The following is a 13,710-nucleotide window of genomic DNA, read 5'->3' on the forward strand; positions in this document are numbered from 1 at the left end:
AAAGGGTGTTCAAAATCCTGGGAGCAGGAGAGTCCCAGGGGTCCCCGACCAGAAGGGCAAATGTCTGTGGGAAGTGGGACTCTTTCCTGCCACAACTCAGGATGGGGCTTGGGCTACCTCCTCCATGCTCCTCGTTCCCAGGACCAAGAAAGTGAGGACGTGGTATCCTCAGAATTCTCATCATTTCCTTGTCCTCACTGTTACTCTGCCCTCCTTCCCTGCATCTTGTTACTTTGTCCCCACAACAGAGATGCTCTTTCAGTGTATGCTCTTAGTAGTATCTGGAAAAGATTAATAAATTCAAGCCTGCTACCGATCTTGGTAAACAGCACCCTTGGTTACTCAAAGCCCCAGTTGTGACTTCAGCTCTATATTTTTCTTTTTTCTGCAGAGTTAAGGATCAAACTTAGGGCCTTGCACTTGCCAGGCAAGTGTTCTTCCACTGAGCTAAATCCCTACCTCTGCCTTTTTCTTTTTTTCCCAATCCAGGGGCTTGAACTCTGGGTGTGGGCATTGTCTCTGAGCTTTTTTGTGCTCAAGGCTAATGCTCCACAGGGCCACTTCCAGCTTTTTGAGTAGTTTATTGGAGATAAAAGTCTGATGAGCTTTTCTGCCTGGACTGGCTTTGAACTGCAATTCTCAGATCCCAGCTTCCTGAGTAGCTAGGATGACAGGTATGAAGCACTACCAGCGCCTGGCTCATATCTTTTTCTTTATATCCTACTCATTTTCTTTTATTTATTTATTTATTTATCTTTAAATTTTTATTTATTTATTTTTTGGCCAGTCCTGGGCCTTGGACTCAGGGCCTGAGCACCATCCCTGGCTTCTTCCTGCTCAAGGCTAGCACTCTGCCACCTGAGCCACAGTGCCCCTTCTGGCCGTTTTCCAACCTAGGGCCTCGTGTATCTGAGGCAGGCACTCTTGCCACTAGGCTATATCCCCAGCCCCCCTTTTTGCTTTTTGAGAGAGGATCTCACTATGTAGCTCAGGCTGGCCTGGAACTGGAGGATACCTATCTCTGTACTGTTTTTTTTTTTGTTTTTTTTAGGAATAGGGTGTTCCCTTGTCTGCATCTATAATGATGTTGCAGCTTCCAGGCCCCACAGTAGTGGAGTCTTTAGGGCCAAATTGGGGCATTGGCCACTTTTAGAGGTTGTGACATGTGCCCATTTCCCATTGGGCCTCGATATGTGTGAGAACTCAGGAAAGCCTGAGTTCTTTGGAGTTCAGGGAAATTTCTGGCAGAATAAGGAAGAGTTAAAGACCAGAAGAACAGGTGGGTACAGAGGACAGAGTAAGGAACAATAGGACTAGGCTTGCTGGTACAGTGACTCCTGCACTGGGGAGGGTGAAGGAGGATCTTAAGTTACAGGCCAGCCTGGGATACATAGGGAAACATTGTCTCCAAAACAAACTAAATAAAAATAGGTTGGAAGTTTGAGGAACTCCCATCACTCAGAGGAGAGGAGCCTAGGGTAGATGGAGGCCTAGGGAGGTTTTCTCCACAAAAAGTGCCACAGAACAGTCAGTTGAAATGTCAGGAAGACATTTGGTATAGCCACGAGAGGTGTTCTGGTGCTGTTGTTTTGGGCACAGGGCTGTAGGGAAGTTCAGCTGAGAAGTGGTTCTTGCACTCTTGCAGGTCTGAGCACCTGTTATGGGGTTAATGACAATGTGGCTTGCTGGTCCCCAACACCCCTCCCCCCCCAGTTTCTAACTCAGAAGATCTAGGGTGAGGCCCAATGAGATATATTGCTTTTTATTCTAAATATTGAAAAACTATGACTTAAGGTTGGCTTCTCACAGGGTGAATTAGGATGATATGGTTGAAGTAGAAAGGGCAGAAGGGAGGTAAAGAGGTTGATTACCCCCCTCTCAAGGATTAATGTCACCAGTAAACCTCAAAAATATGTCCTGTCCTCTTACCTTTGGAAACATCATAACCATGTAAATTTACAATTCATGGACTTGGTGAGACTCCACTCGAATGCAGCTCTAGCCCTGGTCTATGGTCACCCTTTTCTGTTACCACCATGGCAGGCCATGTACACCTGGGCTGACCTACACTAGAATCTTATTATAGTGGGATAATCTTTGAGGAAGATGGGGAGGGAGGATTTAAGGGGGGCTGAGAGGGATGAGGTGAGAAAAGTGAAAGATGTGAGGAAGAAGGTGAGGAAGGCTGAGGAAGCAGTGGGAGAGGCAGTGAGAATGATGAGGTGTTGTCTGAGTCTGCCTGCTCTTGGTCTTTTCTTTGAGTGGGTCCTATAGGGTTAATGAAGCCCAGGAAGACATCCTCCAAGGAGACCTGATTGATGGAGTAGTCTTCCAACTTGTACTTCCTCTTGGCTTTCTCCATAAGGCCAAACACCTGTGGAAGGGAGAAGGTGGCTACTGTGAACAGGCTTATCTAGAGTTGCCATGATGTCCATAGGGTGGGGCAATGCCACCTCTGGGCTTGTAACAAGGTCCCCAAAGGCTGTTCCTTCTCTTAGGTACTCTATAGCACTTCCCAAGAAGTCAGTCCTGTGGAACTCGGCTGTCTACTCCTAGGGTAGGTCTCTTGCCAGAAAGGCAGAGGCTGACCCAGGTCCCTGGCTTGCTATGTAGTCCTGGGCATGTGGTATCTTCTATGGGCTGCTCCCTGCTCCATGATGCCTAAGAGTGGGAGAAGCTAACTCCCAAAGATTATGGTCTAGGAATCTGCATGAAAACTGCCATGGAGACACCAACACACATCTGACATCAAGGCACATCAGCCAACTTCTACATGAGAAACAGACCCAGGAAGTTGGCGAAATATGAGGGACACTCACCTTTGACCAAATGAGGTTGTATCCAGGTAGATGGTAACAGACCAAGCCCTGGTGCTCATCTTCTAGGATACTGTCTGCATGGAAGAGACAATGTTTCTGTGATGGTTGGGCTGGAGGAATGGGAGGACAGCCTGGTGTACAGATTCTGAACAGCAGCTGACAGGTCCAGATAGCCACCCAACAGGATTGCCAGATCCCCCTCCCCTGCCCATACCTGGGAAGGTCAGGTCCATAAATGCCTTGAATTCCTCCAGAGCCTCCTGCTGCCCTTTACTGTGGAACTTGGCCTTCAGGGAATAGCCACCTCCGAATTTGTTCTTGAGGTGCTGCGGGCTGCCCAGACATTTGAACTGACCCTGCACCATAATGGCCAGCCGCGAGCACAGGGCCTCACACTCCTCCATGCTGGGGAGAGGGACAGAAGTCTAATACAGGGCTAAGACAGGCTGACTCCCACCCTGGGGTAAAGGGCTGGTGCTGAGAGGATGTTGACCCTTAGATCAGCCCATTCCTGATTCCCATGCTCAGTGTGGCCCCTGTGCAGAGCCTGGGGAATATTCTGGCCAAGTCTGTGCCAGCTGCTAACAGGTCTTCTGCTTCCCAGCCACCTGTCCTGGCTCTTCCACTGACCCAGAGACCCAGGATCTACCTGTGGGAGGTGATGACGATGGCCTTGCCAGACTCCCGGACCCGGGCCACAGTGTCCCACAGCAGGCGTCTGGCCACAGGGTCCAGGCCAGTGGATGGCTCATCCAGGAAGATGACTGCAGGCTCTCCAATGAGGGCGATGCCAATGCTCAGCTTTCGCTTGTTACCACCACTGACAGGATGCGGGGGGGGGGGGGGTGTTAAGGTAGGGTCATGGAGAATGGTAATCTGCAGTGCTGTGTCCTGCTGGTCGAATATCTACTATTCCTTCTCTGTGTGATGATGCTCTATACCCTGCATGACCACTCAGCTAAACCATGCCCCTGGACATACAAGAGTCAATGAGTCTCTTTGAGGGATGCTGGGGAGGGAGGGACACTTCTCCATTTGATAACAAGGACAGGACCATTTTATGGAATTTTTTTTAAAAAGTTGAGACAGAGTCTTACTATGTAGCCTGCTCTTGCCTTGAACCCCATTCTCCTGCCTTAGGTTCCCAAATGCTGGGATCACAAGTATGCACCACCTCACCTACTTGATCCACTTTTATATTCACAAAGCATTTATTATGTATGTTACCATTGTAAACTCTGAAAATTTAAATTCATTTGATCTTCAAATGTACAAGGAAACATGAACATCTGTTGAAACTTAAGCTTAACATGTTTTTTGTTTTTGTTTTTTTCCAGTCCTGGGGCTTGGACTCAGGGCCTGAGCACTGTCCCTGGCTTCTTTTTGCTCAAGGCTAGCACTCTACCACTTGAGCCACAGCGCCACTTCCGGCTTTTTCTGTGTATGTGGTACTGGGGAATCAAATCTAGGGCTTCATGCATGCAAGGCAAGAACTCTACTGCTAAGCCATATTCCCAGCCCTTAACATCAGTTGAAACAGGCAAAAAAGGAAAGAATATCTTCATCTGACACCTGGGTCAGTGGTACTTCTTAAGTTTGTAATCCTAGGTTGCAACACCACCAGGTGCCTCTAGGGGTGCTATACATAATGCAAAGAAGGAGAGTACTTGGAATTACATCATGAGTGTCTTGCTTTGTTCCAGCTAACTGGAGTTGGCTTAATATCTCTGGCAACAGGAGTCTGGGGAGCTCCTCAGGAGATACACTGAGATGAAATAACTGTGGGCTTAAAATGCAAACCTACCAAAAATAGAAAGCTTGTCATGAAGTGGAGGAAAGGACAGACTGCTTTCCCTGTTGGTACAATACATATGGTGCCCTTTGCCTATTCTCAACTGTAGGTATTGCCTCTGGCCTGAATCACTCCATAGTTTCCTCAAGACCAAGATAGAGTGATGTCTTGGACCAGGGAAGGCCATGGGTGCATTCTACAGAAACTGTGTAGCGACCCATGTCTGAGTAGATGGGCCTGGCCCCACACTGCAGTACTAAGAACAAGAGCTCATCTTGTAACTGCTGGTGGAGAAGCTGAGGGAAGTCCCACATCTCACCTGTAAGTCTTTATCAGCTTGTCTGCATACATCAGCATGACAAAGTCGTCAATAATTTGCTTCACACAGATATTGATGTGACTCTCTGGGATGCCTCGGATCCGGGCATACATAATCAGTGTCTCTCGGCCTGTCATGAAGTTTGGCAGGGCATCAAACTGAGGACAGTAACCAATAAACTGCCGCACCTGAGTTAGAACACAGCCCAGAAAAGGAGGCATGTCAGAATGCAGCCTCTTCTGGCCAGGTTCCCCATGCCTCCCTTGGTCTTACTTTGGTCCAGCTCTTGCCTCTACACTGCCAATACCCAAACCTGCCATGTGTAGCTCCCCAGATAATAATAATGCTGGGCAGTCCAGGTTAGTGGCCCTTGCTTCCTTGTTTCTGTTCAGAAGTCAGACCTCAGTGTATCTGCTATGCTCATCAACTTGACCCACTTTTTTGCCAGTCCCGGGGCTTGAACTCAGGGCCTGAGCACTGTCCCTGGCTTCTTTTTGCTCAAGGTTAGCACTCTACCTCTTGAGTCACAGTGCCACTTCTGGCTTTTTCTATACATGTAGTGCTAAGGACTCGAACCCAGGGCTTCATGTATACAAGATAAGTACTCTACCACTAGGCCATATTCCCAGCCATTGACCCATTTTTTAAAAAAAATCTCTGGGTCCTTAGAAGATTTTCTTTTTGTGTCTGGTTTTCTGAAATCTCATTACAATGCTCTTAGGGACTGATTTTGTGTGTGTGTTATGGGGCTTGCACTCATAGCCTGGGCACTGTTCTTGAGCTCTTTTGCCCCTGGATAGTGCTCTACCACTTTAAGCCATTGTGCCACTTCTGGTTTTCTGGTGGTTAATTGAAGATAAGAGTCTAATGGACTTTCCTGCCAGGGATGGCTCTGAACCTCAAGCCTCAGATCTCAGCCTCCTGAGTAGCAAGGATTACAGATGTGAGCCACCAGCAGCCAGCTTACTGATTTATTTTAATGTATTCTTTTAGTAGGTAGATTAGTAGGGCTTCAAATACTTTGTCTCCCTTCAGCACATCAGTCACACACATATTAAACTGTATCATCACTGCGTCTTTTACATACAGGACATACATAGACATACAGGAAGAGGCAATAAGGATTATCTCACAGTTACAGAAGGTGAGTTCTACAGTCTAAAACACAGGTCTGAAATTGGACTGGACTTGTGACTATTTGGAAGACATCACCAAATTGATAGTAATGGGAACCAGTGTGACATAAATGACCAGGCCACATCAGGTTTGTGTAAGGACAGTAGGATGCAGGAATAACCATCAGTAACGTCACAACTTACTAGGCCAGATGAGTATCTACCAAAGGAGCTATAATCATAGCACTCGGGAAGCAAAAGCAGCAGGATTTTCAGTTTGAGACTATATAACAAGATACTGTCTCAAAACAAAAACCCAACATGACAACATAAAACAAAACTCTGTCTACCTAAGGAATCTGAGAAAGAAATATTATTGATAAAGAAGAGCAAGGAGAGACTGAAGCTACAGAATAAGCAAAACAAACCTTGAGCTTGAAGTTTTGAGGAGGTTGGCCATTACTAACTGCTGCAGAGACATTAAGAAAGATACAGACTGGAAATTAAGAGTCACCTCTACTAGGGCAACTTCAGTAGCAACAGGTCCAGAGAGAACAGACTGGGCGGCCATATGGGGGGCAAAGCGTACATGAACCATGTCTGCCATGGTCACCTCGGATAGTATCTTCAACAGCAGGTCCACGTGTGCTACTCACTGCCCAAAAAACATGGCAGGGAGATGACAAGGGGTGGAGACATTTTGGGAGGCCATTGAGATTCCAGCACCCAAAGGCACTTGAGAGACAGTGCTGGGCAAGCATCTCCACATCTGATCTGGAGCTCAGAGAAGTGTCTTAGTTACACATATGAATTTGAGGGTCACACATGAAACTGATAGGTAAACTTTTCAGAGATCAAGGCCCATTCTAGTCCCTTGCTCCTGATTCCCATGTCAACCCGTGTGTTTGTTTTCAGGTCACACTCACCTTCCCTAATTGAGAGCTGATGCTGAAACCCTTGACAAAGGCATCCCCAGAAGTGGTGGGCTTCTGTCCAGTCAGCATTTTGAAAATGGAAGTCTTCCCAGATCCATTGAGGCCAAGAAGGCCAAAGCATTCTTTTGTTTGAATGGTAAAGGATACTTTGTTCACAGCTAGCAAGGGAACCTTGACATCATAGACCTGCAATACACAAGACAGGAGATAGGAGATGTAGTGAGTCGGCTGCCAGCCATGGTCACTGCACACCCATTCTGGCAGGTCCCGGCTGCCTTTGGGGCCCCAAGTGGCCTCTCAACAGTCAGGCTCAGACTTGCCTTCTTTCAGATACTACTTCTAGCAAGTCTCACTATGATTTTCTCTCTTCCTTCTGTTTATGCATGTCAAGAAAATAGTTCCCTAAGATAAGCCTTTTTCCCCTTCTGTCTCAGAAGCAATAAATTGTGTTTGTATTTTTTTTTTAATTTCAAGACCAGGACTCAAACTTATTACCTGATACTTTGCTCACTGGCTAGTATTCTACCAACTGAGCCACACCTCCAAACCCAGCCAACAAAATTTTTTGTTTAATTTTTTAAAAATAAATTTATTGACAAGACCAACAAAATATTTGATGTTTACTAAAACCCTAGATTTTCCCCTAGGTTAAAGGGAAAAGATTCCCTTTAAACACTAGTAACTATAGAGAAACAATAGGACTAAAAACTTTGGAAAATGCTATAAAGTTCCTGCTTGTTTAAAGGGTCTCTCAAAATACTTCCTGGGATTATCAGGGAGACTCAAGAAGTTGGTGCTGTGCTTCCAGAGTACTTTACCCCCTTGCTTCCTCCACAATCATGTTCTAGAGTAGGAGAGGTCCAACCAGTCAGGCCTCATTTTCTAGCCCTCTTTCCTTCTTAAGTCACACGTAGAATATAGAAGAGACAGCATCCTTAGGGCATAGCTGGCCCACAGAAGAGACTGTGGAGGGTGGAGTTGCTTATCTCTGGGTAGATAAATGAACCCAGACATACTTTAATCCCCCTCAACTCCATTAGAAGCTCATGCGTCACTGCAGGCATCCCAAGCCTATCAGCAGGCTGACTTCATGTGCATAGGGCCTATGAGAAAAATGGTTTTGGCTTTCTAAAGCCAAGTCTAGAGCCAGGCAAGCTTGTATTTGCCCTGTAACCCTAGCAATCAGGAAGCTGAGGCAGGAGAATTCTGAGTTTGAGGTTAAGCTACATAGTAAGATGCTATCTGAATAAGTGAGTCAGTAAGTAAGAAATAAAACCATGTTTGGATTTACCTTTGACACTTCTTTAACAACTAATGGATTTGTCTTGCACAATGTTTCCAAATAATTCTTGATGGTTCTCACTTCTTCTTCTACATCTTGGTCTTCAGACTCTGGTCTGAGGTACATTGCCTACATTCCCAAGACAAGGATGGAAATACAACTGTCTATGAGGGCAGGAAGAAGAGACTGAAGGGAGCCACCAAGGCTAGATACTCCCTGGAAACCCTAAAGGTGGCCCTACTGGCTTCAGGTATTCAAGACGAAAATCACATTGACACAACTATGATGGGGTAAATATGTAAATGTCACAGGGTATTGACTCTAGAGGAAAGCTAAAACTTAGGAGCCCAGGGATAGCAAGATATAACCATGCAATTTCATGTAGTTTACCCAGAGGGCCTTAGCCTCTGGAGATATTCACACCAAGAGCTGAAGGAGGAGACCTGTGTCCTGTCTGGCTCATGGATGACTGAGGAAGAGTTGCAAGACAATTGGTTCTAGAAAACCAAGGTCTTGATTCTAGTCAGCTGATGGGGTGGTCCTTAAAGCACTCCGGGTAATCAGCATGCTGACCAGGGTTACAGGTGCTGAGCCAGATGCATCTTCCCTTCCAGGGTCCTTGAACATGGACTATCACTTCTCTGTCCTTAGATTGGACCAGGTAGTCTCCAGGCTCCCTCTGATGTGGAGAATCAAGCCAACTACAGAGCACAGGAAGGAAGCCATAGAGCTAGGCCCTTGACCTCTCTCTAGAGACTGACACTCTGATCTACTCACCAAATCTTGCTTCCTGAAAAAGTCATAAAGCTTGGCTTTCAGTATCTTGAAGACATTGGTTTCAACAAGGAAAAGCAGAATAATGTGCAAAGGTCCTGAGATGGCCAGGGCTGTCAAGTACTTTCCCATTCCAAGGGCCTCCCAGGCATAGATGTTCTTTTGGACCACATATCCTTCTGCTAACAGGGGACAAACAGATGTTACCACATTTGGATGATTTCCAATGCCTGTCTTCACCTTTGTATATAGTAGGTTAATTCCCATAATAACAACTATTAACAGAAGTTTCAGGGCTGGGAATATGACCTAGTGGCAAGAGTGCTTGCCTTGTACACATAGAGCCCTGGATTCGGTTCCCCAGCACCACATATATAGAAAACAGCCAGAAGTGGCACTGTGGCTCAAATGGCAGAATGCTAGCCTTGAGCAAAAAAGAAGCCAGGGACAGTGCTCAGGCCCTGAGTTTGAGGCCCAGGACTGGCAAAAAAAAAATAACAAAGTTTCACTATCATCAATGCTGGCACTATTTTCTAGCAAATGGTAAACACAAATCTTTTGTTTTCCTTTATAAAGAGCTCTAGAAAAATAATGCAACAGGGCTGGGAATGTGGCTTAGTGGTAGAGTGCTCATCTAGCATTCATGAAGCCCTGGGTTCAATTCCTCTGCACTACATACACAGAAAAAGCTAGAAGTGGGTGCTGTGGCTTAAGTGGTAGAGTGCTAGCCTTGAGCAAAAAAGAAGCCAGGGACAGTGCTCAGGCCCCAAGTCCAAGCCCTAGGACTGGCAAAAAAAAAAAAGAAAAAGAAGCAACAATACTCTTTTCTCAGGTCACACACCACAAATATATATATTTTTTGCTTTGGTTATTCTTGAGATAGGGTCCCACATTTTTTATTTTTCTGTTCTAGACTGGACCACAATCCATTTATATATACTTCACCCAAATCTGGGATGACTAGTGTGCTCCACTATACCTCGCTTTATTGGTTGATAATGAAGTCTCATGAACTTTTACCTGGGTTGGCTTGGAATCATGATCTCTGCCTATCTAGTAACTGGGATTTTTTTTTCTTTTGCCAGTCCTGGGGCTTCAGTGCCTCAGTACTGTCCCTGGCTTTTTTTCGCTCTACCACTTAAGCCACAGTACCAATTCTGGCTTTTTCTGAATATGTAGCGCTAAGGAATTGAACCCAGGGCTTCATAGATGCTAGGCAAGCACTCTGCTGCTAGGCCACATTGCCAGCCCCTAGTAACTGGGATTACGGGTATGATTCATTGTACCTGGCCCAACTTTTGTCCTAATTTCTTTAAAAAATTAAAGGGATGCAGAAGTAGCTCAGTGTTAAGAGTATGGCTGACATGTGTAAGGCTCTGGTTCAATTACCAGCACCAAAAAAATAATAACTTTTCCCTGACTATATGGCAGCTATTTGAAATATAAAGTATTGATAGGTTTGGTACAGAATATTTACAAGTTTGATTTTTCAATCATTAATCAAATGACTACTAACCACTTCTGTAGTAAAACATTAAGAGTAGGCTAGAGGACAGGTACTGGTGGCTCACACCTATAATCCTAGTAAGGATGCTGTGATATGAAGATCATGGGTCAAAGCCATTCAAGGCAGGAAAGCCCATGAGACTCTTATCTCCAATTAACCACCAGAAATCCAGAAGTGGCATTTCAGCTCAAAGTGATACAGTGCTAGCCTTGAATGAAAAAAGGTCAGGGACAGTGCCCAGGCCCTGAGTTCAAGCCCCATAACCAAAAAAAAAAAACAAAAAAAGTTCCATTTACAATACTCACAAACTTCATTGCACTCAATATCATCCAGGTTCTTGGCACTGCAAAATTTTTTTAGTTCAAAGTTGTGATACAAGTTGAAAAAGGCCATCCCTAAGCAGTGCCCTGGAAGTATGAGGAATATATGATCCAAGGACTCAGAGATTTCTGTGTAGCCCAGCCCTGTAATGAGAATGGAAAACATTAATTCTACTTTCAAGAAGAAAAAGGCAGCAGTCTCTTCTGGACCAGAGCCTGGTTTTTTCCCTGACTCCTGGTTTTTCTTCTCTTGTATTTCCACTGTGCTTGTGTAGTATGTGAAAGAGTACAGCATGTCTGGGAATACCAGCCAGGAAATGGCTGCAGTGGGGACTCCATGGGTAGTAGAGGTGGTGCAGGTGGGGCAGAAGGGGAAGGTATGTCTGAGGGGAGCTGGAGCCCCCTCTAGGGAGTTGTTGGAGTACATCCTCAGACAGGAAGGAAGCCATGGTCCATCTCTAAGCTTATCATTAAAATTTGGAGACCAAGAGGCTGGGAATGTGGCAAAGCAGTAGAGTAACTTGCCTAGCATGCATGAAGTCATGGGTTCGATTCCTCAGCACCACATAAACAGAAAAAGCCAGAAGTAGTGCTGTGGCTCAAGAAGTAGGGTGCTGGGCTGGGAATGGCCTAGTGGCAAAGTGCTCGCCACCTATACATGAAGCCTTGGGTTCGATTCCTTAACACCACATATATAGAAAAAGCCGGAAGTGGCACTTTGGCTCAAATAGTAGAGTGCTAGCCTTGAGCAAAAGGAAGCCAGAGACAGTGCTCAGGCCTTGAGTCCCAAGCCTCAGGACTGGCAAAAAATAAATAATAAACTAAAATTGCAGATCAAATTATCATTAGTGTTTCTTTAGGAGACAAAATAACTCCCCAAATAGAGACAGAGTGAAATTGCTAGCTCCTTCTTAAGTTAAAAATAAAAAGAACCTGACTGGGAAGTGGCAAGAGTGCTTGCCTTATATACATGAAGCCCTGGGTTCAATTCCCCAGCACCACATATATAGAAAACGGCCAGAAGTGGTGCTATGGCTCAAGTGGCAGAGTGCTAACCTTGAGCAAAAAGAAGTTAGGGACAGTGCTCAGGCCCTGAATCCAAGGTACAGGACTGGCAAATAAATAAAATAAAATAAAATAAAAAGAACCTAAAGTCAATTTGAAGAGAATGTTAGCAGAAAATGCAAATGAAAAAGTATTGTAGAGGTATCAGCACATATCAGCACATTTGTTTAATCCTGATCCAGAAAGAGATAGCAGAATAAAGAAAAAGATGCCCATTTTAGGTATGTATAGTGTGAATAATACTCAGTCTTAGTTTCTTTTATACTAAGTATACATTCACTAAGAACCCTTCCCCTTACCTCAACTAATTTATTTACTTGTTACCTTTTATATTGAGATATTAGGCATTTTGATGAGATGTAGATAGTTCAATTAATTTTCATATTTATATAAGCCCACATTACAAGAGCTCCAATCAAGATAAATATGTCCTTTTTTTTTTTTTTTTTGGTCTGTTGTGGGGCTTGAACTCTGGGCCTGAGCACTCTTCAGCTCAAGGCTAGTGCTCTGCCACTTGAGCCATAGTGCCACTTCCAGTTTTCTGGTGGTTAACTGGAGATAAGAGTCTCAAGGACTTTCCTGGCTTTGAACTGCGATCCTCAGATCTCAGCTTGCTGAGGAGCTAGGATTACAGGCACTAGGCACCAGTGCCCAGCTTGATAAATATGTATACTCCAGAACACTCCCTAATGTGTCACCTTAGTTCTTTTCCCCTCACCCCCAAAACAATTACTTTTCTGATCCTGTCCCCAGGATTACTTTTATCTACTCACAGACACTAGGCACACACCTTTGTGAGTACAACTTCTGTAGCAGTTAAAGGAAAAAAACCTCAAAGCTTTATGTAATACGTAGACATGGACTTGTCCTCACCTTGTTCACTGGTCGCTAAGACTAGCAGAGTGGGGCCAATGCTCAAAAAGATCAGCATTACGACAAGTTTAAAGCAAGCATTACCAGCATTGTCAAAGGGGAAGCTGACCATGTAGATGAAGGGGATGAGGGCCCAGGCGTAGAGCATCAGAACCAAGACTACAGCTGGAGCGTTCCCATGCTGGGTGAAAGCTTCCTCATTGTAGTAAAAAAACACCACCTTAGGAAAGGGAAGACCATTCAAAATCTATCCTCAACAAAATCTATCCTCAACAGAGTATGGTAATCTCAGCTTTAGAAGTAAGGTATTAGTAACATTCACAGGCAATTTTCTTCTTCCCCTCATGTGCCCAGGAAACAATGAGCAAGTCCTAGCCTCTGTTCTCAGTAGCTTCCCTAGAGACCAGTAGCCTAATGCATTACAAAAAGGGGTACAGAGATGCTTATGAAACACAAAGGTAGAACAAAGCAGGAAGTGATTTATCCTGTATTTAAAAAAAACAACAACAACAAAAAACCCACGAAGCTCTTTTTTTTTTTTTTTTGGCCAGTCCTGGGGCTTGGACTCAGGGCCTGAGCTCTGTCCCTGGCTTCTTTTTGCTCACGGCTAGCACTCTGCCACTTGAGCCACAGTGCCACTTCTGGCCGTTTTCTATATATGTGATGCTAGGGAATTGAACCCAGGGCCTCACGTATACGAGGCAAGCACTCTTGCCACTAGGCCATATCCCCAGCCCCCCCACAAAACTCTTGAACTACTCACCTCAACCACAATCCAATACTTCAACCCCTCACTTTTATGGTGAGCTGTTTGTGGGCAACAAGCATGTGTCCCCAAACATTGGCTCTCACTAGCTTTAAGCAGCTGTTCTGTGGGTGCCACATGAAAACTTTAGGGCAGGTCTCTCT

The 13,710-nt window shown here is 45.1% G+C and overlaps 1 protein-coding gene across 1 annotated transcript in view; it reads right to left on the reverse strand.

Annotated features, from left to right (window-relative positions):
- Positions 1-1,803: 1,803 nt before the first annotated feature.
- LOC125340533 (ATP-binding cassette sub-family A member 17-like) overlaps positions 1,804-13,710 on the reverse strand; it is a 51,382-nt gene continuing 39,475 nt past the window's right edge. The window contains exons 22-31 of the mRNA XM_048332194.1: positions 12,886-13,021; positions 10,849-11,007; positions 9,040-9,218; positions 8,272-8,391; positions 6,972-7,166; positions 4,931-5,118; positions 3,469-3,639; positions 3,034-3,224; positions 2,820-2,893; positions 1,804-2,374 (exon numbers count right to left, since the gene is read on the reverse strand). Coding sequence (XP_048188151.1) covers positions 2,081-2,374; positions 2,820-2,893; positions 3,034-3,224; positions 3,469-3,639; positions 4,931-5,118; positions 6,972-7,166; positions 8,272-8,391; positions 9,040-9,218; positions 10,849-11,007; positions 12,886-13,021 — 1,707 coding nt within the window. The 3' untranslated portion in view covers positions 1,804-2,080. The remainder of the gene's footprint in view (positions 2,375-2,819; positions 2,894-3,033; positions 3,225-3,468; positions 3,640-4,930; positions 5,119-6,971; positions 7,167-8,271; positions 8,392-9,039; positions 9,219-10,848; positions 11,008-12,885; positions 13,022-13,710) is intronic.

Source organism: Perognathus longimembris, chromosome 23 (genome assembly GCF_023159225.1).
Source record: "Perognathus longimembris pacificus isolate PPM17 chromosome 23, ASM2315922v1, whole genome shotgun sequence".
Lineage (NCBI taxonomy): Eukaryota > Metazoa > Chordata > Mammalia > Rodentia > Heteromyidae > Perognathus > Perognathus longimembris.